This window comes from Mauremys reevesii, linkage group 8 (assembly GCF_016161935.1).
Source record: "Mauremys reevesii isolate NIE-2019 linkage group 8, ASM1616193v1, whole genome shotgun sequence".
NCBI classification, from domain to species: domain Eukaryota; kingdom Metazoa; phylum Chordata; order Testudines; family Geoemydidae; genus Mauremys; species Mauremys reevesii.
Window position 1 is genome coordinate 2,224,941 of NC_052630.1, and position 23,538 is coordinate 2,248,478.

At 42.1% G+C, this 23,538-nt stretch overlaps 1 protein-coding gene across 1 annotated transcript in view; it reads left to right on the top strand.

Moving 5' to 3' along the window:
• Window positions 1-23,538, top strand: part of RNF145 (ring finger protein 145) — a 61,289-nt gene that overhangs the window by 23,080 nt on the left and 14,671 nt on the right. Inside the window, exons 3-5 of the mRNA XM_039485471.1 lie at window positions 4,246-4,354; window positions 13,812-13,903; window positions 19,286-19,521. Coding sequence (XP_039341405.1) covers window positions 4,246-4,354; window positions 13,812-13,903; window positions 19,286-19,521 — 437 coding nt within the window. The remainder of the gene's footprint in view (window positions 1-4,245; window positions 4,355-13,811; window positions 13,904-19,285; window positions 19,522-23,538) is intronic.

The following is a 23,538-nucleotide window of genomic DNA, read 5'->3' on the forward strand; positions in this document are numbered from 1 at the left end:
AATGGAGATGTTATATAATGTTGCACTTAAAGTTCTTTCAGCTTCTCTGTTAGAAAAGCTGTATTTTGAGGGGAGGGTCAGCAGGGGATATATTTGTCTGCCAGTTATGAAGATCCCATCTTGTTGGGTTCTGGTAGGGACTTGTTCCTGGTGGTCCAAGTGAGGTATAAAAGAGAATTAAGGTGAGATATGAGGAAAAAGAATAGTTTCTATTCTTTTTACACAAGTTCAGTTAGTGGGATTAGATTCATAGATGTTAAGGCTAGAAGGTATCCTCTAGTCTGACTTTCCTGTGTTACACAGGCTGTAGAATCTCATGCAGTAAATTGTACATCAAGCCCATAACTTCTGGTTGACCTATAGCACATCTTTTAGAAAGACATCCAGTCTTGACTTGAAGACTTCAAGTGATGGAGAATCTGCCACATCCATAAGTAGATTGTTCCAGTGGTTCATTACCTTCACTGTTAAACATTTGTGCCTTATTTTTAAACTGAATTTGTCTAGTTTCATCTTCTAACCATTTGGATGTTTTTAGTCTAGCAGAAAATGAGTTTATCAGAAACCTCTTCCTCAGGTAGATACTTCTACACTGATAGTCACCTCTCAACCTTATTTTGGATAAACGAAATAGACTGATGGCTTGTCTATGCTGGCAATTAACAGCACTGCAACTGTCTCACTCAGGGATGTGAAAAAACACACCCCTGAGCACAGCAAGTGGCAGCGCTGTAAAACACCAGTGTAAACAGTGCCCCCGCCCCTTGTTGAGGTGGGTTTTTTCTCTCCCAGCGCTGCACCGTGACCACACAAGGCATCTTAAAGCGCTGCCGTGTAGACTAGCCTGAGCTTCTTAAGTGTCTCACTGTAAGACTGTCCTCTGCAATCTACTCTTGAATTGGGCTGTCATGAGTTAGTCATCTCATTTTAGCTTAACTCAATAGAGTGCAACTGCTATACAGACCAGCAGTTGAGTTTTCCACGCTTGCTGTCACTCCATGTCTGCACTGGCACTTGATTCGGTCATGAGACACAGAGATATCTGATGCATATCCTGTGGTTCATAGTGTTATAACTCACTGCCACAGGATGTTGTGGGGCAATTTGTCAGTTCCCCTGAGAGATTGGAGGCAGAGATAGTCTAGGTCTGGGAAATTCATTTCTTGGAAAGAATCCAAGCTGCTGTGCAGTTACCTCCTGGTCCTCTAAAGTATGGCTCCTTCTCATCCTGCCAACCAGTACTGACAGCTGCTGTTTTTTTATGGATGCAATGTTCCTTTGACGTGGCTCTGCAAAAGCAACCACCAAGAGATACTGTTCTTTCTTTGAGACAAATATTATAAACTCCTTAACTGACTTTTATGTGCAAAGTTTCCATGCACAACCTAAACCCTAACTGTTTCAAATAATTATTGGAAATGAGCAAAATATATTTGAAATGTAACCATGCAAAAAAGAGGAAATTAAAAAGGTTCATAAACATAACATGTTGTAACTTGAAGATACAGTTTGAATTGTGTTAAGTGTTCTAAAGGATGCAGTAATATGCAGCATGTCAAAGACTTTGATGCCTTACCCTTCAAAGAAGTAAAGGGCTATAAAATATGCATCTGTGGGACAGTGACTTGGACACAAAGAGAAAGATGCTGAAAGGCAAACAGTGCGCGCTATGTAGGGGAACAGTGAATGTTCAACTACTTAAGGGTATTATCTGTCTGAACCAACAAGTTGTAACGGAGGTCATGCATGGCTGGCTAGTAATGTACGTTATTTTCATTTAGCTGCGTTTAAGCTGTTCTCCTTGAGTCTTTTAGTGATGTCTCTGTTTTTTTCTAGCATGTTTGGGATATGATTGTGGCCCAGCATGGAATGGCGGGGAAGTTAAAGTGAGGATACAGGGGGGACCCCAAATTGTCTGATTCTGCCAGGGCTCCTGGGGAATGCACGGTCCCTTTGCTTTTCCATCCATTCAGGGAGTGTTAGGCAAGGTTACAGTAATATATGTTTATATGTTGCCCATTATTATGCAAATATTTTCCACACTAGTAGGTAGATGCTGTGTGCGCAGAATAGCTAAAGGGTGTAGGGCATCATATTTCCTTCCTTTAGAGAAGATGACATTCATAATAGCAACTCTGATTTTTGCAAACTTATCCGCTGTCAGTGAAAGTAACACTATTATTAAGACTGCAACATCCAGTACTTTAATCCCCAAAATGATCGCCTTTAACTCTTATTTGAAGTAGAATGTCCTCTGCATCATAAATTTAACACTTATATTTAGGGAAAAAAGGGCATGAAATATAGCCCTTCTGATTTGTCTACATTTGCAGTGTTAAATTTATGATGCAGAGGACATTCATCTGCAGAGGAATTTACTTCATATAATATGCACCTTTGCTGCACAAGGTATTTAACAGACTGAAGTTACAAGAAAGCTTTTGCTGGTGAAACTGTGCATCATAGACAGAGGTCTAGTGAAGACCTGCTAAATCAATTCCCTGCTGCAATTGATTGCAGCAGTGTGGCTCTCCTCATAGTGAAGACCAGCCCTGTGGGTCTCTTCTCCAGTTAATTATTTGTTTGGTGAGAGAGGAAGAGGTGGAGAATAGAGAGGAAGATAAACCTGATAAAATGTGATTTTTCTATTTAGCCAAGAAATAGAAGACATGAACATTTGTTTGCTTTATTAATTAGACGTATGTAGCTCATCTAAAGCATCCTAATTGCTGTAAGCAAACTGTTTCGGTGCCAGGCCTCAGGCTCCATAAATAGCTGTATTTAATTGAACTTAAAGCTCAGAAGAAAAAAAAAAAAATCCAAGGGCTTTGTGGAAATTGTGGTACTATAGTCCTGTTCCTGTTTGCAGTAGGGAGCGTAAACTGTGCCTTGAACTTTAAAAAATAGCAATTCTCAGATGAATGTCTAATTTATCACAGCTTTGTGGTGTTAATGCAAGATTCAGGAAAGTTTGGAAAATTATAATAAACTGCTCTGCTGTTACAAGTGTAAATTTATACATGTATTTTTTTTTTAAATTGGTGAGCAAGTAAGTTTTATCTACCTGTCCTTACATGGAATAAGGAAGTTTTTACATGCCTGAATGGACTGTGGATTGCTTGGCTATTTTATGGGTCTGAAGTTTTTTCTATGGGCTCATTGCCAGCTGGTTTGTTTTTTTTTTTTCAGTGAGTGCACTTTTACCAGAGCTTTATAGAGATGGACCACTGGAGGTTGGAAATACTAAGTAGCTGACAGTTGAGGAGAATTGGAATGTTTCTACATAAACATTCGTCTTAGTTTGTGATTGCACCCTATTAAATATTGGGACCTACCACATTGGTAGGTTGTCTGATGATAGCTAATTGTTATTGAACTGCTCGTATATATTCTTAGAATATTTATTCAAGAATCTCAGTGCGGTTTCAGAGCCAACAACTTTTTTGCTTTGAGCTACTCACTAACCAGGCTGTGTTCTTGAACAGTAAAGCTGTGTATTCATTGGGAATTTTCATCAATTCCCGCAAATGCTAGAGAGCCATTGAAGTAGCCGCAGTGCAAACCCCAAGTGGAGGTAAGGAAAGATGTAATTTGCTCCATTGGCGCGTGCCCTTGCTTGAAACTGTATCAATTGGGAATTTGCCTGAATTCGAGCAGTATAGAGAAGAACCTACATTTCAGTCTCAAATTGTGGTATTAAGCAGGGATTTCAGATGTGAAAATGGATGGTGAGAGAACTGAAGTAATTTACAAGTTTAATTTTGCTTGAAATACAAATGAAGGTTTTAAATGTATCCTATGTAATGCATTACAGTATTTACAACAGTATTGTTGTAACTTGATGATTTTGTGAATGTGGTGGATATATTCACTGATATTTATTCTCTACAATGAAGGCATTTTGCTTATGTTAGTGCTGAAATTTATCTACACTTATACATGTGTCCAAGAGAAGAGGGAAGCCTGGACACGCATCTTTCTCTTGTCTTTTTTCATGTGTCTCAGTCACTTTGACTCTTGCCAGAATATCATGGGTCAGTTTCACCACTGATATAAGTAGATGCAACTTGACTGAAGTGAATGGAGCTGTATGCGTGTATGCCAACTACGTGTTTTTCCTCTCTTGTATCCAGGTGCATGATTTAAAAAAAATAATAATAGACATCACTCTCTCTTACTGCAGGATTATTAAGAGTTTAAAAAAACCATCAGAGGTTTTATTTCAACTTCTGATTTCTGCTGCAGGTTACATCATAAGTGTTGTGCTCCTAACCTTACCTAGACAACATCTGGTTCAGCTCTACCTGTACTTTCTGACTGCACTGCTGCTGTATGCTGGGCATCAGATCTCCAGGTAAGAATATGTGAAATTTTTCACAGGACTTGGTTTTCAAATCTGAAAAATAATATATTTTGCCAGTAGTAGCCACACACAGAGGGAAAGGTCTGTTTTTTTCATTTAGCTGTCTGGAATATATCCTGTTTTTCCTTATGTTGAAAAGAAGTTACAGAATTAGCACAGATTCTGCTCCATTTCTGTTGGAAGATGAGTGGGGCCTGCTCTTTTAATTGACTTCAGTGGGAGTTGAATCAAGCTCATAAAACTTTTATTTTAAAATCCCTCATCAGTCTTCCCTAGCCATCACAGGGGGTCTCTCTTCCATCCAGTATGAAAATACATTGCGTTTGTGATGGACATAATTTCTGTTGGACCAAGAAGAGAGAGTACCTGCATCTCTTTGACTTTCACAAATGTTTTACTAGGAGGAGAAGACGTATTGTTCCTTTCAACTTGCTGGTACCTAGACAAGGGAGAAAATGTGGAATAAAGAGCCATAGAGAGGGATAAGTGTAGAATAATAGTGTTGGAAGCTTTTAATACTGGAATATTAATTTCTTTATCAAACTATGTTGTCCATTATTTTACTTTCATAAATCAGTAGTTCTGATTAGAAATCTTACAGTAATAAATAAGCACACCAAATGCGTGTGGGTCTAAAATGTAAAGTGAGACGCAGTGGACAGGTCGGAGGCGATACAACCAACCAAAGTAAATCTTTCATTTATTGTTTTGGTGTTGCTGAATATATTTAACCCAAAATAAAAACAAACTCATTTTGATTAAAGGCTTGGATTGGAGCCTGAAAAACTATCATCTTGTTAGGAGGCTTCCCTGAGAAATATCTGAAGTGTGGAATTGGATCTGATCCTTTTGACACCCAGTGGTGGAAAATATTTGAAAACATCATATTAAACTGATTTGTATAAAATGGTAGGTTTGTTATTTAAGTGGTAAAATTGTTGTTCCAGCAAATGCTTTGAAACTGCCCTTTTGGTTAAATCTGTTCATTGTCAAGGAAAGTTTTAAATAGAGGTTTGGGGGCAGTTATAAAGTGTTGATGTCATGGCTGTTAGGGTTTCTTTTAATGATGTTCTGAATGTGGGGGAGAGGATTGTGGCCTCATACTTCCTGGGTAGGAAGGAGGATGGCTTCCTGATTATTCCCCTGGGAATCCTGAGCTTTTCTAGCTGTGGTTTGCAGATGTTTGTCCTAGTATTTTAAAGACTTTATTTACTTACTAGAGAAAGAAGCCTAACTTTTTTGTTTTAAGATCCTGGGTTTAAATCAGAATAAGGATGCTAATATGACATCCTAAATGTGCATGCTGTCTCGGGTGTTCATCAGATGCAGGTGGGCTTTTGGTCCAGAGGGCATGGAGATAGATTCAGAATGAGTGCCTTCACTTCTGCAGCCTTGAGCTTCGGTCTTTGAACCTGAAAAAAGGGGAAAGAGTGCATAAACATCAGTTTATATACAGTCTTGGGCATGGCTGCCTACTGGAATTTAATTCTGATCAATTTTTCACTGTAATTTTTTAATTTTACCATATCAGCTTATGAATATTGTGACATTTAAAAGTCATGAAAATGTATTGCTGTATTGTTTGAACCATTAGTGTACTGGTACTTGGCTCCACAAATTTATTAGAAAATTCCTAATAATGAGTTAATGCGCAAGATTTTCATTTAAATGTAGTTAGGACTGCAGATTTGCCATGGCATTTTTATCAAAAATCATGGAGTTGCCCGGTCCTCTGGGATTAGGCCTCTCTTCCCGCTCTGGGCGTTGTGACCTGATGCATAGAGTTGCTGCATTACTCAGGTTTGGCCTGGCTGCCCCTCCCGTTAGGGCAGGTGGGCCAAATCTGATTGCTCACCCGATCACAATGCCTCTCACTTGAATTTGACCTGACTGCTCCCCTGTCATGATGGAGAGTTGACCAGGCCAAGCCAAACTTGAGCAGCGCTGCAACACTGTGCACCCCAGTTCACCTCTCTGGGCACTGCAAGCCCCGCCCCTTGGAGCAGGAGCTGTCACAGCAGGGAGATCACATGCATTCACATGCATATGCACACACAGCTTGGACAAATGGGCAAATCATGCTATCCGTGACTGTTTTCTCCACTGTGACAAACCTGCAACCCTAATTTTTCACTTTCACTAGCATTGCACAGAAAACGGGCTTCATTTTAAAAAATAAAATTGGATCAAATCAACAGTTTAGTAGTAGAGCAAAGTCTAGCCACATGAAGAGCCGTGTTGGGGTCCTGAGTTTGCTGGCAGGGCTGAAGTGTGGCTTACTGACATTCTCGAGTGAATTTACCCATTCCCCTGGAGCAGTACGATCTGGTTTTTGTGGGAGTTTGGTCCAGTCATCCTTGACTGGTGGCAGGCTCCCCACAGCAGCCTATGACAGTAATAATGGGAAGACCACCACTCTTAGCACCCCCCCCCCATGCCCAAAAAATAGTTTGCAGATTCAGCCAGGGTCTTTCACAATAAAAGAACAGTATGAAGTTGAAGTGTGACTAATGTACAAATATGCTCTGTACTGTACATATTGTCACTTTATTGAGCATCCAGCTTGCTTTTTATATTGTGTAGTAGACGTAATGTACTAAAATTACAAGAAGCAGGTATTTAGACTATTTGAATAGTCTAACAGTATTGCTGTTTAGCTTTAAATGGTTTGAATAACTTGGTATTGAATCTACTGCAGTTCATTAGCTGGCATGCTGTTTAAGATGGGTGAGGAAGTAACACTGGGGAGCTATAAACACAGCATGGTTGACAGACAACTTAAAATGTGAAACAGCAGGATTTACTTTACGTCAGCTGGCATTCTTGACAATGTGCAGCCTTTTGGAATTTTTGAATCACTGGAGAACCTCTGTTTCCAGTGCTGCTGTTCCACTTCAGGAATAACTTGTGGTTAAGACACAGGACTAAGAGTCATGACATCTGGGTTTTATTCCTGGCTCTGGTTTCAGATTTCCACGTTTTTGTGTGACCTTAGGCAAGTCATGTAACTTCCTAATGCCTCAGCTTTCCTATCTGTAAAGTGGGGTGATGTTGAGAGGGGGATTGAAAGTTGATTCAATACTGTTTATAAAGCATTTGGAGATGCAGTGTCCGAACACAAGGTATAAAACATAGTAATGTGTTTAGTGAGAACAGTCACCATCATGGTAACTCCTGGGTGTCCGTGAAATAAAGGCAATAATAAAGGATAGATAATAGGACAGAAAATATCATCATGCTGCTATATAAATCCATGGTTTGCCAGCACCTTGAATACTGTGTGCAGTTCTGGTCACCTCATGTCAAAAAAGATATATTAGAATTGGGAAAGGCACAGAGAGAAGCAACAAAAAGATTAAGGATATGGAACAGCTTTTGTATGAGAAGAGGTTAAAAAGATGGACTTCTCAGCTTGCAAAAGAGACTAAGGGGGGATATGATAAAGGGCTATAAAATAGTGACTGGTGTGGAGAAAGTGAATAGGGAAGTGTTATTTACCACTTCCCATAACATAAGAACCAGGGGTCACCCAATGAAATTAATAGGCAGCAAGTCTAAAACAAAAGGAAGTATTTCTTCACACAACACAGTCAACTCATGCGGAACTCAGTGCCAGAGGATGTTGTGAAGGCCAAAATTATAATGAGGTTCAAAAAAGAACCAGATAAATTGATGGAGGATAGGTCCATCAATGGCTATTAGCCAGGATGGTCAGGGATGAGACCCCATGCTGAGCATCCCTAGCCTCTGATTGCCAGAAGTTCGGAGTGGATGATGGGGTGGGGGGTGTCGCTCAGTGAGTGCCTGTCCTGTTCGTTCCATCTGAAGCACTTGGCATTGGCCACTGTTGGAAGACAGGCCACTGGGCTAGATGGACCATTGGTCTGAGCCAGTCTGGTTGTTCTTATGTTCCTATCCAAGCTAACCTGAAAGGCAGATTCACACGCCCCCTCATGGAAAAATAGATGTTTCTCTATTTTATACACAGTTACATCAGCCTCTTGCACAAACCATGCTATTATACAATCTTTCCCTGGAAATTTCACTGGGATGTGTGCTTATGTTAAAGGAACCCTGCATCTTTTCATACGCCTTGTTTTCCTGTTGTGCTGTGATTCTGTCCCACAACTGGCAGCATTGAGAATTATGGGGTTTCAATGAGGGAGGAAAATTACAAGCAGGAACTATTTGTTATATCTAACTTAATTTGTTTTTAATATGACACAATACATGAAACCTAGAGTTGTTTTTTGGTGGGATTGTTTGATGTTAATTGAAGAGACTGATTAGCCAAAGTAAATGACAGTGGCATGACACAATTAGGCCAGATAACTGCTGTGTGTTATGGCAGTTGACTACAAACCACCTTTGTTAAAAACGGAAGGGCCTTTCTTGCATGTATGAGAATATAGATGTACGAGTCAAATATAAGCATTATCTGAATTGTCCCCTTTGTTTAGAAATATAGGTTATTCCTACGGCTGACTTAGTCATGGGTATTTTTAGTAAAAGTCATGGATAGGTCATGGGCAGTAAATTAAAATTCACGGCCCCTGACCTGCCCATGACTTTTGTACTATATACCCCAACTAAATTTTTGGGGTGGGAGGGTGACCTGGGGGCACTGCAGGTGCTAGGGAGGGGATGGCCAGGGGCGTCATGGGTGCTGGGGGGGAGCAGTTGGAGGGGCTGGCAGGCTCCCTACCTGGCTCCGCACCTCCCCGGAAGCAGCAACATCCCCCTTCCTCAGCGTCTAGGCGGAGGTGTGGCCAGGTAGCTCTGCGCGCTGCCTCTGCCCTGAGTGCCGGCTCTGCAGCTCCCTGGTCATGCCGCCGCCTAAGAGCTGAGGGATATTGCTGCTTCCGGGGAACCCTCACCCTGAGGTAAGTGCCGCACAGAGCCTTTACCCCCTCTTTTATGCCTCAAATCCCAGCCCTGAGCCCCCTCCCACACCCAAATTCCTGCTGTTGGGGAGGTGCAGTGGCCCAAGACTGCCCCAGCGGCAGCTGGTCCGGAAGGGAACCAACCTGCTCAGGTAGCCCCCGGGCCAGCAGCATCAGTGGCTGCAGAAGTCATGGAGGTCCCGGAAAGTCACAAAATCCATGACCTCTGTGACAAACTAGCAGTCTTAGTTGTTCCTAGTTGATTGTGAGTGGCTTTCTTTTTAGCTTTCCAACCTGGATTGGCTTTAGAGCTGCATTCCCAACAGCAGTAAATCTGGAAATCTGATTTTTAGCTTTATATTTGTCCTAATTTTCTAACACAAATCTTATGAGACATTTCATTTAATAAGAAAATAATTGTTTTTACGCTATTCCGGTAGAATGAACAATTGAGAAGTAAAAGCTGCAGCTTAATAAAGCCTTAATTGATCAAAATTGAGTGTACACACTTAGTCCTATCAACATCTTTGTATAGCACTGCAGCTGTTCGTGGCCTTTTCTGAATATCTGTACCAGAAGATCATTATTCTTGTGCTGCTAATGTAATGTAATAAGAAAATCACAGCTTTGATGTTTCACTATTTTTTAATAAGAAATTAGGATTCTACTCATCTACAAATACTTTTTAAAAAAATTGTGCTACAATTTTACAGATCTGTTACACTCTCATGATATAAACTATCCTTCAAATTTCCTTCAAATGTTGCTGCAGTTGAGCCTGTAGAAAAATGACTCAAAGGAGATTTGATGCATTATGTGTCAGTGTGGATCTATTGTGGGTGCACATGCATCTGAGATCTGTCTCTTGAATAGCCGTGTCAGTTATGGCCATGCATGTGTCCTGTGCCTCTTTGTTCTCCCATCTGAGTACATAAAGGGTGTAGGGGTTGCAACCCTTCCTCAGCTCCCTCTTACCACCAACCGCAGTGAGAATGAACCCAGTGAGTGTCTGACAGGCTACTCCCTTCAGAGAGCTTTACATTGTTGTTTTTTTAACCAGGTTTGTTGAGACTTTGTCTACACGCTCCCAATCGAAGGATGGTCCCAAAAATCCCGTCCTGCCATGGGCTGATCCTTATAGGGGATAATTGCTAATGCATATTCTACCTAGGGGAGAGCTACATGTGCTCTGTGTGCAAGTCCTTTTCTTCAGGGTCTGCAAATCCAGGGATGTTCAGCTCAAACTACATCAGCTAGAGCAGTCCGCGTGGGTCACTTCAAACCCAGAGATGATGGTCACTACCAGAACAAGGCCAGATAAACCAGCATCGGACAGCATTCCTTTGAGGGCAAATCATACCCCAGGATCGGGCAGCAGAAATAAGGCAAAGAGGACTCTAGTAGAGCTGACACTGACATCTTAGACACTGACCACCTCTGTGTTGATGAAATCTTCAGTGCTGACAGCCCTAGGCAACAAAGCCAGCACCTGTTCCCACAGGTAAAGGGGACTCTGACTCATGCAGCTAGACAGAGCTCAAATATAGCTCCAAAACTGAAGGGAAGTGCTGGAAGGAAAACATCACTCCTTCAAGGACAGAGCTCCTAAGTCCTCAGTCAGAGCTGGAGTGGATCAGGGAACCCAGAGACCTGGCACTGCCCTCAATACTGATATCCATGATAAAGTCAGGCAAGGGCCCAAGATATACACTTGAAGAATCAGTCTCCTCTCCAGAGACATTTTGAGGTCTGAAGAGGTGACTGTCACAGGTATCATATCACCCCACAGTACCGCTGTTCAGAGAAGAAAAGTACTGCTTCTCACCAGCATTGAGCAGAGAAGAGGAAGTGTGTATAACTAGTGTTGGGAAGAGAAGGACAAATGTTCTTTCTAGAATCAATCCTCTAGATTTCTCCTCCATCCTCGTGTATTTTAATGCAGATTGTCTAAAGAACCCGATTTCAGCATACTTGGCACGCACTATGATGCTTGAAAATCTGCATTGAGCAAGGCTATCACAGATACACAGAACAGATTTTTGAAGTGTTTGTTTTACTACTTGAGATTAACTTCTGAATTCCAGAGACCTTTTGCAAATGAGAAGGTGAATTGCAAGGTGGAAGCATAAATGTTTATCAAGCAGGGATAGAGCTAGAGTATTTCTCCATGTTTAACTGGCACAAGCCTGAATCCCAGGGCATAGTTGCACTAAAGCAGTGCGAATATGTTGGATAACTAGAACTGAGTCACATGCACATTCTTTATTGAAGTGAAGGGAAGGACTTTCCTTTTTCATTTGATTTGGGGATATCTGTTAATAAGATGCTTTTGCTTTGACTGGAGTGACTGCTGTATTGTTCCAATATGTCCTTTTTATTTGGAGGTGCTAAATGTTCATATTCTTTCTGCCGAGATCCACAGATCTGTTACCATGAGTACTTCCTCCTGCTTGGGGGCAGAACCAGACTTGTCAGTCACTGACAGCAGGGAATGCCCTGCAATCCTGAAGTTCCCTCCAGGTTTTTTTTCTGCCTCCCCAGCATCTGGTGGCTCAGACAGTCTTCCTTGCTGCAGAGCTTTTCCGAACCTTTTTTTCAAATGTTTAAGCTAGCAGTTTGGTTTAATTATGTGTTTAGTTTCCAGTTGTATCTCAGGGCTGTTTTAGATTTTTGAGAAGACTGTCCTCTCAGCTCTGCTCCTCTTTTAGGTATTGGTAGTGGCTGGTGCCCCTGCAGGCTTCGGGGAGCAAGGCAGGCCATGAAATGCCAGAGCGAAAATGAAGGGTTTGCCTCCCCGTCTCCTCCTTATTGCTTTGGAGCTCAGCCAACTCTGCGGGCAGGATGCAGTCCCCGTCACAGCCTGGTTCAGGTGACGTCACCTTGGCCAACCAGCACGGTTGGAGAGACTGGATCTGCCTGGCAAGATGCAATGCAGACCTGACAAGATTGTCTCAGCCCTCCTTCCCTGGCAGGAATGGAGCCAAAGAACTGGGTCTAGGGCAAGCAGCCCATTTACCCCATCTCCATTAAGGGGTGAAGCAGGCAGAGCTTCAGTATATTTTTCTCTTTTCATTTGCGCTGCCATGTTCTATATCGCCATCTTTAGTGGAAGAATACTTACATTAGGCTTGTGCACGCTATCCTGTTCTTAAATAATTGAAAATGATCTACCCCAGTGGCGCTCAAACTTTTTTACTGGTGACCCCTTTCACATAGCAAGTCTCTGAATGCAACCCCCCCTTATAAATTAAACACTTTTAAAATATATTTAACACCATTATAAATGCTGGAGGCAAAGCGGGGTTTGGGAAGGAGGTTGACAGCTCGCGACCCCCTATGTAATAACCTCGCAACCCCCTGAGGGGTCCTGACCTCCAGTTTGAGCGCCCCTGTTCTACACCAATGACAGTAGAGTTAGATGTGATGAGTGTGTTTACATATGGGTATATGAATTTGTCCCTCTTCCCTTTAACTATACATATTCTACTGAGGGAGCAATAGAAAAAAATAAATAAATACAAAGAGTGACACAGATACATAAACTATGTACATCAGGTTATTTCAGCTGTCCATGACTTGTTTTTATGAAGCACTGTGATAGAAATTGAAATGTTAACATTAAGTGTGAACTTCACCTGGTACTTAAGTTTAAAAAGAAAAAAGAGAGAAATTAGATGAGATGGGGAGAAATGAGGGGTGGGGTGGAGAGAGAGGAGTGCCTTCTAGCTATTCCACAAAACAAAAACTGGCTGGTTTCACAGAACTTTGACCTCTGCTTTTCCTAAATGCTCTGTTGCTCTTGGATCATGTACTTCTGATGACTTAAGCTGCTCTCTCCTTCCATGCGTACTTCAGATGGTGGCAATGCATTCTTGTTGGTCAAGGTAGGGAGTGTTTGGATTTTCATATACTTAACTGAGGAAATTAAATTTCATCACACAAAAAGGAAGCGAGTTACTCATGCAGATGGTGAAAATAAGTTATTCTCTTACATTGGAGTTCGTGAAGACAGCCACATGTGACATGTAGTGGAATATTTCATCCCAAACCAGCAATGCTGGAATACTATAGAAGGGGAAGGTCATATGACAACTGAAACACAAACTGGTGCATTATACATAATGTGTTAATGTAGAGAAGTTCATCTTGTTGTAAAACCTTTTCCGTTACCCTTCCCAGCTTGCAGGGTTGCATGCCCAAGTTAAAACTACTATATCACTCATTTAGCTTGAGCACCACTCATTAAAATACAGGTTTTGAGAGGTCTGTGTAAACTTGTTAATTTAGGCTGTGATTCAGCAAGGCATTTAAGATGGTTCTTAACTTTAAGCATAAGTAGTCCTTTTGAAGTCAAATATGATTTGATGCCTTTCCATTTAAAGGGACAGGTTTTTAAAGAGCACAAAAGACCATTTAGTAAAAGAGCTGACAGCAGTTTCACCAGCAAAAACTTTCTTGTAACTTCAGTCTGTTAAATACAGTGTGCAGCAAAGGTGCATATTATATGAAGTAAATTCCTTTCAAGCTGGTTAGAGATGTCTTAATATTTTGTTTTTGTTCATTAGGGATTATGTTAAGAGTGAGCTGGAGTCGGGATATGAAGGGCCAATGTATTTAGAACCTCTCTCCATGAATCGTTTCATGACTGCCTTAATAGGTAAGTGCAGTTTAAACATCTAAGGGGTGGCAGGAATAACTACTTGTTACTTAATTCTTTTCCTGATCTCTTCTGCGTGCACCTTTTTTTAATTTCTTGGGCCTGAGTCTCTCTTGGCATTATAGGTTTTTAAATAATAATAATAATAAATAACAATAATATGTACTTTTCCATTGAGAGGATTGGATCCATGCAGCCTTATGATGTAATTCCATCTTCAGGGGTTCATTTACTACAACTTTACTAATAAGCACATTCCCTTGGGTTGCAACTTTGCTTATAAATTAAAACCTTCACTGTGCCTGGTTACCTTAATATTAGATTATAAAAGTTTTAGTTTCACTTGCTTTTTCATGTAACAAAATGAACCTACTAAGTTGCTGTAAAGACAGATTTTGGCATGCTAACCTGTGTTGTTGCTTCTGACTTTGATAGCATGTTTTTGTTGCTTCAAGAGCAGTCAATCACTGGAGGCTTCTATCAAAAGTGCAGAGTTGTTTTTTTTATGTATACCTACAGATGGATTTTAAATTGTTTCAATACAGGAGATTAGTGTGGCTGAAAATTTGCCCAGGAAATAACAATTTAAAACAGTTGATTTACTGAGAGTGCTGGTACAATACATGGGGTTTTTTTACTTTTGTCTCTGGCTCCCCGGAACGTTTTGGGGGAAGATCTGAGCGTCTCATCTAGGGGCAACGGGTCCTTTGGTTCAGTGCCCAAAGGCAGGGCTGGAGCAGTGGAGAATGCTATGGTCTGTGTTGCCTTCAAGACTAAGTTAATACAACCCAGTATGTCTGTAGTTGCCACCCTTACAGTTTCACTTCCTAAAATTAATTCTCCTCCCTTCCTGTCTCGCTGATAGACTAGCTCTCTCAGACTCCCTGGCTCTGATTTAGAGTCAACAGTGTAATTCTAATCTGTTGGAATTCCTCACGTGGAAGGCACTGTAGAAATTCCAAGTATTAACAAGCATGTATGCACCATCAATACTTCTGTCTTTAAAAGTACAGAACAAAAACATTTGTTCTCAACAGCCCTGTGGGTTAGGCAAACATTATTCCCATTATATAGAGCTAGGGAAGCTGACATACCTAGAGATTAAGGGATGTCTTCTACCATGCAGAAGTTTGTGTAGGTGGACCTGCAAAGGTGCAAATAACTATTTTAAATTCTGAGTGCAAGTAATATTATTTCCCTAGTTTTGACTGAAATGCAGAGGTTAACTGAGCTTGACTTGATGGCTCGTGAGCTATTTTTTCTCAGATATGTTACTCATAACAGCAGATGTGAATTGCATACATGAAGATCCCTTTTTCTAACACTGTGTAAGTTTTCTCATGATGAACTTTGACCAGTAAAGAACATGTTTTGGTATTAAGGTCACTGAGCCCTACCACATTTCAGTGGGAGAACTTAAGAATGTTTACAGCATGTGTTCACAGAATGATAGAAAGTCAAAAATCTTTTAAGACAGACCCTCTTCAGTTCCTCTTGCTAAGGTCTAAGGATTTCATCTACAGTAAAAGCTGTTTTATCCGGCACTTCACCAACTGGAAAGCTCGGTAAAACGGCATTTCTGATCTTCATTGAAATTCTGGTTTATAGTCCGGCTGGCATGGGGCCAGTAGGTGGTTAGGGCGCGGGAGGGGGTGCAGCGCGCAGGCTCTGGGAGGGAGTTTGGGGGTGGAGGGGCTCGGGGTTGGGGAGTGGAGGCAGGTACCTGATCCAGGGGGCACTCACCTCGGGCGGCTCCTTGCAAGTGGTGACCTGTCCTGGCTGCTCCTAAGCAGAGGCACGGCAGGCAGCTCTGCACCCTGCCCCGCCTCACCCCTAGCGCTAGCTCCACAGATTCCATTAGCTGGGAACCGTGGCCAATGGGAGCTGGGGGGGGGGGTGGAGGCAGCACACAGAGCTGCCTGCCCCACCTCCACCTAGGAGCAGCCAGGACAGGTTGCTGCTTGCGGGGAGCCACCCGAGATGAGAACCCCCAGATCCTGGAGCCCCCTCCCTCACCCAAACTCTGTCCCTCTTAGTTAACCGGCATTTTTCACTTACTGGCATCCCTCATACCTCCAACATGCTGGATAAAACAGCTTTTACTATATTTACTACTTTGACTGTGGCGATTCAACTGCTTCCTGTCTACTTGCTGCTGCTATAAAAGGAAAACCATATATGAGATGTGTAATGGGAACTGACGCTGGCTTTATACAGAGTGTTAAGGCTTCCAGGATGCAGACATTTAAATTTGTGCATAGGTTATAACCTGTAAACTGGTCCCTGCCCTAAAGCAGTTTATGATCTAATCTAATTTATAATTACGTTTAAATTTATTTATGTATAGAAGTTTCTGTAGCCCTCATGTCTGCAGTGTTTGTAAATGGGCTTTCAACAGCCATTTCTTCCTGCAGGCCTGTGGCTCAGGCTGACAATTGCTGACTGAGATTGCTAATGTATGCCTTAGTGCTGCAAACAGTATCATTTGAGGGTTGCCTCTTGTATAAACATGACATCCCGTGAGCATGTTAGCTGGGAAAATTCCAAAGCTAAGTGGCTTTGGAAACTATGCTGCCCACAACATTAATCTTCTTAAGATGTAACCCCAGTAGTGTGTATTTATTTTAACCACCGTTAAAAAACAGTAATGGCTTAATGTGGAAGAAAGGGAGAATTTTTCGGCATCAGCCTTTTGTGGGGCGGGAATAAAACAAAGACAGTTCTATATTAGAAATGATTTGGAGGAAAAGTTTACCATGTCAGCTTGCTTACAACAAGTCTTCCATTAGGTCATGAGCTAGATGATTCAGGCTGCTAAAACTGTGCAGAAGTCTTGGGAGCAGAAAATGGTTTTGTGCTCTCAGAGCTCAGGCACTCCACAGGAGACAGCCGTCCTTCTTCCCTACTTTCTCCTTCCCTGAAGAAGAGCTCTTAAATTCTGCAGGAGACAGGGTACACAAGCACTGCTCTAGTACATCACTCAGCCCGTGGTTTCCAACTTTCAGAATGCCAGTGAGCGAGTGGATTTGTTGAGGGTTATTAACAGTTTGTTGGCACAGTCTGTTCTTCTGTGTTTTGACATTCAGAACAAGTGCCTTTCTTTTGACTAATTATATCATTACCTTATGATGTCAGTGGTTTTTATCACATAATACCACCTCCCCAAGATAATCTGACTGTGTGTTTCCAAGTTGTTTCTCTCTCTCTCTCTATCTTTAACAAACATGCTGTTGCTAGCATGGAATGGGGAGTAACTCTTCTTCAGAAGTCCTGTCAGAGGTCTTTTCAGATCCTCTCTGAAGGGGTAGACAAATTACACGACACTGATTTGAGAGAGCAGCTCAGAGCCTTGAGATAAAAGTACTCCGTTTATTTAATTTGGTGACATGCAGACTCCCTCCTGCAGCAAGTAACTTTCAGTCAGTGCTTAGATTCCAAAGGTGGAAGAGGAGACTGCTGGGTAGTCTCAGGGAGTTAGCATAACATTGTTTAGCATGTTGATTAGTAAAGGAACGTGGTTGCACTACTTTCTGTTAGATGAGACTTAGATCTGTGGTCCTGCCCTTCAAAATCATGAGAGATCCAGTGACATTCTTTATAAGAGGAGTATAAGGCAATGTCTACACTACAGACCTTACAGCAGCACAGTTGTACCGCTGCACTGCACTCCTGTAAGGTCTCCCATGTAGCCACTCTCTCCTGTTGGCATAATTAACCCACCTCCAACGAGTAGTGGTAGCTATGTTGATGGGAGACACTCTCCCACCGAAATGGTGCTGTCCCCACTGCCACTTCTGTCGGTAAAACTTACGTTGGTCAAGGGATGTTACTTAACACTCCTGACTGACAAAAGTTTTACCGACAAAAGTGCTAGTGTAGACAAAGCCCAAGGGTACTAAATTGGCGCTGTGGCAAAATTTCACTGTAGATAATTACGTCATGCCTATACCCAAAAAAGTATTGGTATTAGTTTTGGTATTCTTTTGTCTACAAAGCTGGGTTGCCTTAGTTACTATGAGTCACAGTAACTGGAGTAAATCCAACTGTACCGGCAGCTGAGTAACAGAAAATTGTTAATGCACAGTGATGTGCTGCCAGTAGTTTAACCAGGGCTCCCTCAAAGATTTTTCTCCCATCTGCTAACAAATTTCATGTATTGGGAACAGAGGCTGAGAGTGGGTTACAGGGAATGGACAGAGAGCAGAAAAATGATGAGGGAGGGACTTGGGATCTTTGTTTTCCTTTAAATGGATAAAGGAAACAATATTCTCTCAGAACCATAATCAAGGAATGGAGGAAGCATGACAGGGCAAATATACTAAGTTTACTTGCTGGAAATGTGATATTTATGTTCCTGAGAAATATACTTTGAGGGTATAGCACAAAGTGCAGCTTGAGAGCACAGTTGCCAACTTTCACGTGGTAAATTAGCTCCACAACTTTCACAATAAGCCAAAAATCAAGCTAATCCCATTTCAAAACAAGCCAATCCCTAAGAACCCCAACTCTCTGTGACTAGTTCCCACGGCGTGCAGTCTGGGACTTTGGTGGGCCTGTTGTGCGCCCTAACTCTCTCCCCCCTTGCCTCTGCTTGCCGAGAGCCAATCCAAAAAAAGAAGCTACTAGCCAACAAGCAACTCACAAGCCAATTAAGCCAAAAACAAGCTCAATTTCTGAACTTTTTTCGCAAGTTTGGCATGTCTGCTTGAGAGGTATGTGCAAACCATAGAATCCTAGGAATGGTGTACTGGAAGGGACCTCAATAGATCATCTAGGCCGGTTCCCTGCAATGAGGCAGGACTAAGTATTCTCTAGATCAGAGATTCTCAAACTGGGGAGCACAGAATGTATTTCGGAGGTGCGAGAGGAGCTGTGGGGGTGGGGGGGCTTGCTGCGCACATTTTACCCACAGCAATGAATAGTCCATGCCACTTATTTCTGTGCTCCTGCTGGGGGTGGCGCCTACCTTCAGAGTTGGGTACCAGGCCAGGAGCCACTCCTCTCCTGCTGCCCAGCTCTGAAGGCAGTGCTGCTGCCAGCAGCAGTGGAGAAGTGAGGGTGATGATGCCATACCATGCCACTCTTCCTTCCTTTCATTGAGCAGATAGAAGCCATACTCAGTGTGTCAGCCTTTTTCTCTGATAAAACTTCTTGTTGCGACACACAATGAGATGGTATCCAGCATGCAGTCTGAGGGTGATGTCATGTGTGAACCTCCAAAGATACAGGAAAATCCAGTTTCATAACAGGTGTGCTGTAGTTAGCAGAACTATCATGGTAGTACTGGATATTGTTAGATGCTTCACTGGAAAGCTAAATTAAGATGCGTTTTTCCTGGAGGAGGTGAACAGCTTGCTATAAAATACTCTGTCATGTTTTCAGGTCAGCTGGTGGTATGCACCCTGTGCTCCTGCGTCATGAAAACCAAGCAGATCTGGCTCTTTTCTGCTCACATGCTCCCTCTGCTGGCACGGCTCTGCCTCGTGCCTCTGGAAACCATTGTGGTCATCAACAAATTTGCCATGATTTTCACTGGCTTGGAAGTGCTCTATTTTCTGGCATCGAATCTTCTAGTACCATATAATCTTGCGAAATCTGCATACCGAGAGCTTGTCCAGGTAGGCTGTACACTGACTCTGGTATTACTTTATATTTTGTGGTCTGAAAAAGCAATCATTGCAAAATGTCTTCCATGGCTCAGTTTTTAGGAGTTAATTGTGCTTTCCTATCATTCCATATTGTGTTTGTCTTAGCAATGTCCTCTTCCACTTATTTAATGTACATTGCAAGACAGCGTGGACTAGCAGTTAGAGCAATGACCTGGATTCTAATCCTGGTTGATCACTTAACTTGTGCAACTTGCTTGACCTCCAGTTTGCTCAACCCATGGTTTTATTGGATAAAAACCAGGGCCTCAGTAGGATGGATGTTATAGTTGCTAAATCGGAAATAAGCTGCTCTTGGAAAGCAGATTGCACCCACAAAAACAATTGCAGTAATTCTGGTGTCTATAATAATGCCCTGTGTAGAAAAGTGGCAGTTTGTAAGTGTATAGCTTCTCTTGAGCTGGAAATGAGATCCAAGAAAAAACATGAAACCAAGAATAAACTATGAATAACGTACACTTCTGGAATATTAAAATACATTAGCAACTTTGTATACACATAAGCATCAGTTTGGAAATTCACTCCTAGCAAAAAGCGACAGAGTCCTGTGGCACCTTATAGACTAACAGACGTATTGGAGCATAAGCTTTTGTGGGTCCCACGAAAGCTTATGCTCCAATACGTCTGTTAGTCTATAAGGTGCCACAGGACTCTGTCGCTTTTTACAGATCCAGACCAACACGGCTACCCCTCTGATACATGATTTTCATTAATGTCAGTTATGCAAGTCAGTTGAAAGAGAGACTTCAAAGTTGGCTTACTGCAAATCAGAACAGACTGAAACATGGGGAAGCTTTCAGACAATTTAAAAAAGGAATTTCCTGGCTTTTTGTCAGGCAGAGTAACTCTTGTCAAATTTTTCAACCAGCATCCGTGTACAAACCCCAGCTGTGCTACAAACCCCATTTGTAGCTTGATAACATGGGTTATTATATACTCTTTGGCTGCGGAGAGAGACAGGAATGAACACCAGTCCCTATGGAGTGCTCCAGTTCTGCCAGACAAGTCCCAAGTTGCATATGTTGGCCCAGCAAAATGCAAAGTGACTGGGAATAATGAAGTTTCTTGTATCATGAGGGAATGGAGAATTGACTGAGACTCCAGTTCTATGCAGAATATGAAGATAGGCTGCCTCTCCAATGAAAACAATCCATGTCCTCTCACTGTTTTTAAAAATGGGTTCTGCCACACATGCATGTAAGACACTCTGACCTACACAGACTTGCTTTGAAAATTTCAGAATTGCGTGTCTGGTTCTAAACATGTTCCAGAAGCTTTCACTTGGCCCCTTGCTGAGCAGGCAGTGTTTTAAAAGTGACCTGTAAAGAGGGGGGGGGGGGGGGGACTAAAATTGGCTTGCACTGTGATTTTACTGCTGTGTTGTATATAAAGAAGCCCTGAAAGCTTTTTGTGAAAAGGAATTTTCTTTTTTCCCCTTTAATATCCTGATCTGACCTCGCCCTCGAAATCTTTACAGCTTTGTCTAGGCTAACCATTTATCCTACAAACTTCCTGTTGTTGCTATCGCTAGCTGAGCCCCAAATGTGGTAGAAATTGTGGGACTAGTGTGGATGAACATCCTGCAGCCACTGGTGTTCTCTCTGCCATGTTGCCTAACTCTGCTTAGGGCAGGTCAAAATGGCACAGTGGTAAAAGCTCTGGCATTTGCCAGATCTCTGCTCTACACTAGAACTCCCACCAGCACCGTCCCCCAGTGCAGTAACACTGGTGGGGAATTTTTTGGTAAAATTTCCTATTGCAGACCAGGCCCATCTGAAACTTAGGGAATTTTGTTTTATCTTAACCCCTATTTAACCTCCGTGCCTAACACATTTAGTTGAGAAGATGTTTTTGTCAAAGATTCAGTGCTCTTCATTTAAGTGTGGAAGCTCACAAGGCAAATCTGAGATACCGTCCCCCAAGACTAGGGAAGACCAGACTTGACACTCAACATTTCTGTGGTGGTAATACAAAATCAACCGCATAAGGCAGCAGGGTTTTTTGGGAAGATGGTCATTTCTGTATGTCATAAAGTAGTGCAAAAAGAGCCTGAAATCCAACATTTTATTTTGTAACTTACCAATAAACCCATCTTAAGCCTCAAACTGTTTTTAAAAGCTAGATCAACAGCTAACACTTGAGGTGCAGTGACATCATAAATGTACTGTTAACACTTCTTTCTTCTTTGGCACTTGTGTTAAGAACACTTCAATATCTTGAGGTTGTTTTAATGCCATATGCATGCTCGAAGGAAAAGCTACTCAAATGTTGGTTTTTGTCTATTCTCCTTACCACTTTATCGGCCATTATAAGTGCGCTAATAAGATTGTTTGGTTTTATAATCACTGTAAAGATTTGAAAGCAAGTGATTTTTTTGGGGGGGCTGCCTCACTGACTCCCTTTGTCTTTCAAATCTGTTTACACTAGTCAATGCAGTACTGTGTTGGCCTTGAGAGAAAAAATATTCTAGTACAAACTCTTCAAGGAGCATTGCTCTCACCATGTTTCTACCAATTCCCTATGCAAATCAAGGGCATAACTTCTCATGTGTGGCTATGGAACAATTTAGAAGGTATTAACAACATGCTGCTAGAATAATAAGCAGCTACAGCTGAGAATAGTAGTGTGCAATATATGCTAGAGAGAACTGGCTGAAACTAGGAGAAATGTTAATGCTGCTGGTAATCTTTTCTTGGAAGGTGCCTCTGAGGCAAATTGCCTATGCCAGCCTCAGCAAATGGAGACAGTTGTAGTCATGTTGGGCTGCATATTTTGATTATAATCTGGTTTAATTGAAAGCTGGAAAAAACAATCACCCTTTTAATTTTATTTTTAAGGAGTTCAGTTCTGTGGAAATCTAGAGCCTGGTCCCTATTCCAGAAACAAAAATCGGGGCAAAAAAATTGGCCCCATTTCAGACCTGTTGTAAGTAGATGCTACTCTGTTGAAGGTCAAGGAAGGTGAATCTGCTTATACCAGATTGGAGTAATGCCCTAACCTGATTTTAACATGACGTACTCGTCGTCCTTTACTATCACTTATGATGGTTGCTGACTTCAGCATGAATTATTCAGTGATAACTTAATCCAGTAGTTGTGACCTCACAGTTGTTTCTGAGGCTTTGCAACTGTAGTATTGCAAACAGTAGTTTGTAATACCAGTGGAAAAACTTGGGGGAAGGGGGATATTAAAACACCCAGGACCAATTTTAAGCTTAATCTTCTGAACCCAACAGCTCAGGAGACTAGGCCCAGGGGGAGGATGAGCAAAAGCAGCTTGTCACCTTATACATCCTGGATTCTGGACTTTGGGGGCTGGAATAAGTTTAGAGCAACTGCAGGGGCTGCGTACAAGTTACAGAGCTTCCCAGAATCCCCTATGTTGCTCAGTACTATAGGTGCACCCCCTCTCTGTGTAGGGTTGCTTATGCTGGTCCCATTCTGCTCCTGTGCCACAGGAATCTTCCGCAGGGCCATTGCAGCTCCTTTGTAGTGCCTGAGCAGGGGCTACTTTTGGCCACCAAACTGGTAGGCTGCTTGTTAATCAGCTATGATAGAATTACATTTCCAGGACCTCAATGTAATACGCCTCTACCTTGATATAACGCTGTCCTCAGGAGCCAAAAAAATCTTACCGCGTTATAGGTGAAACTGGGTTATATCAAACTTGATTTGATCCGCCAGAGCACGCAGCCCTGCGCCCCCCCCAGCACTACTTTACCACGTTATATCCAAATTCGTGTTATATCGGGTGGCGTTATAACGGGGTAGAGGTGTATGTTCTAATGTTTGCCAGGATTGACCGGCATCTGCAAATAATCTGATTTGCCTTCTCAATCTTTCACTGTCAAATACTAGTAGTTGCATGCTTGTAAAGTACAAGTTTTTCTCTAATTCTCATCTCTTAAAATACATACTTCCTAGTGGGTACTCCGTAGCTATTGTGTGATTCTTGTCTTGGCTGTGAGAA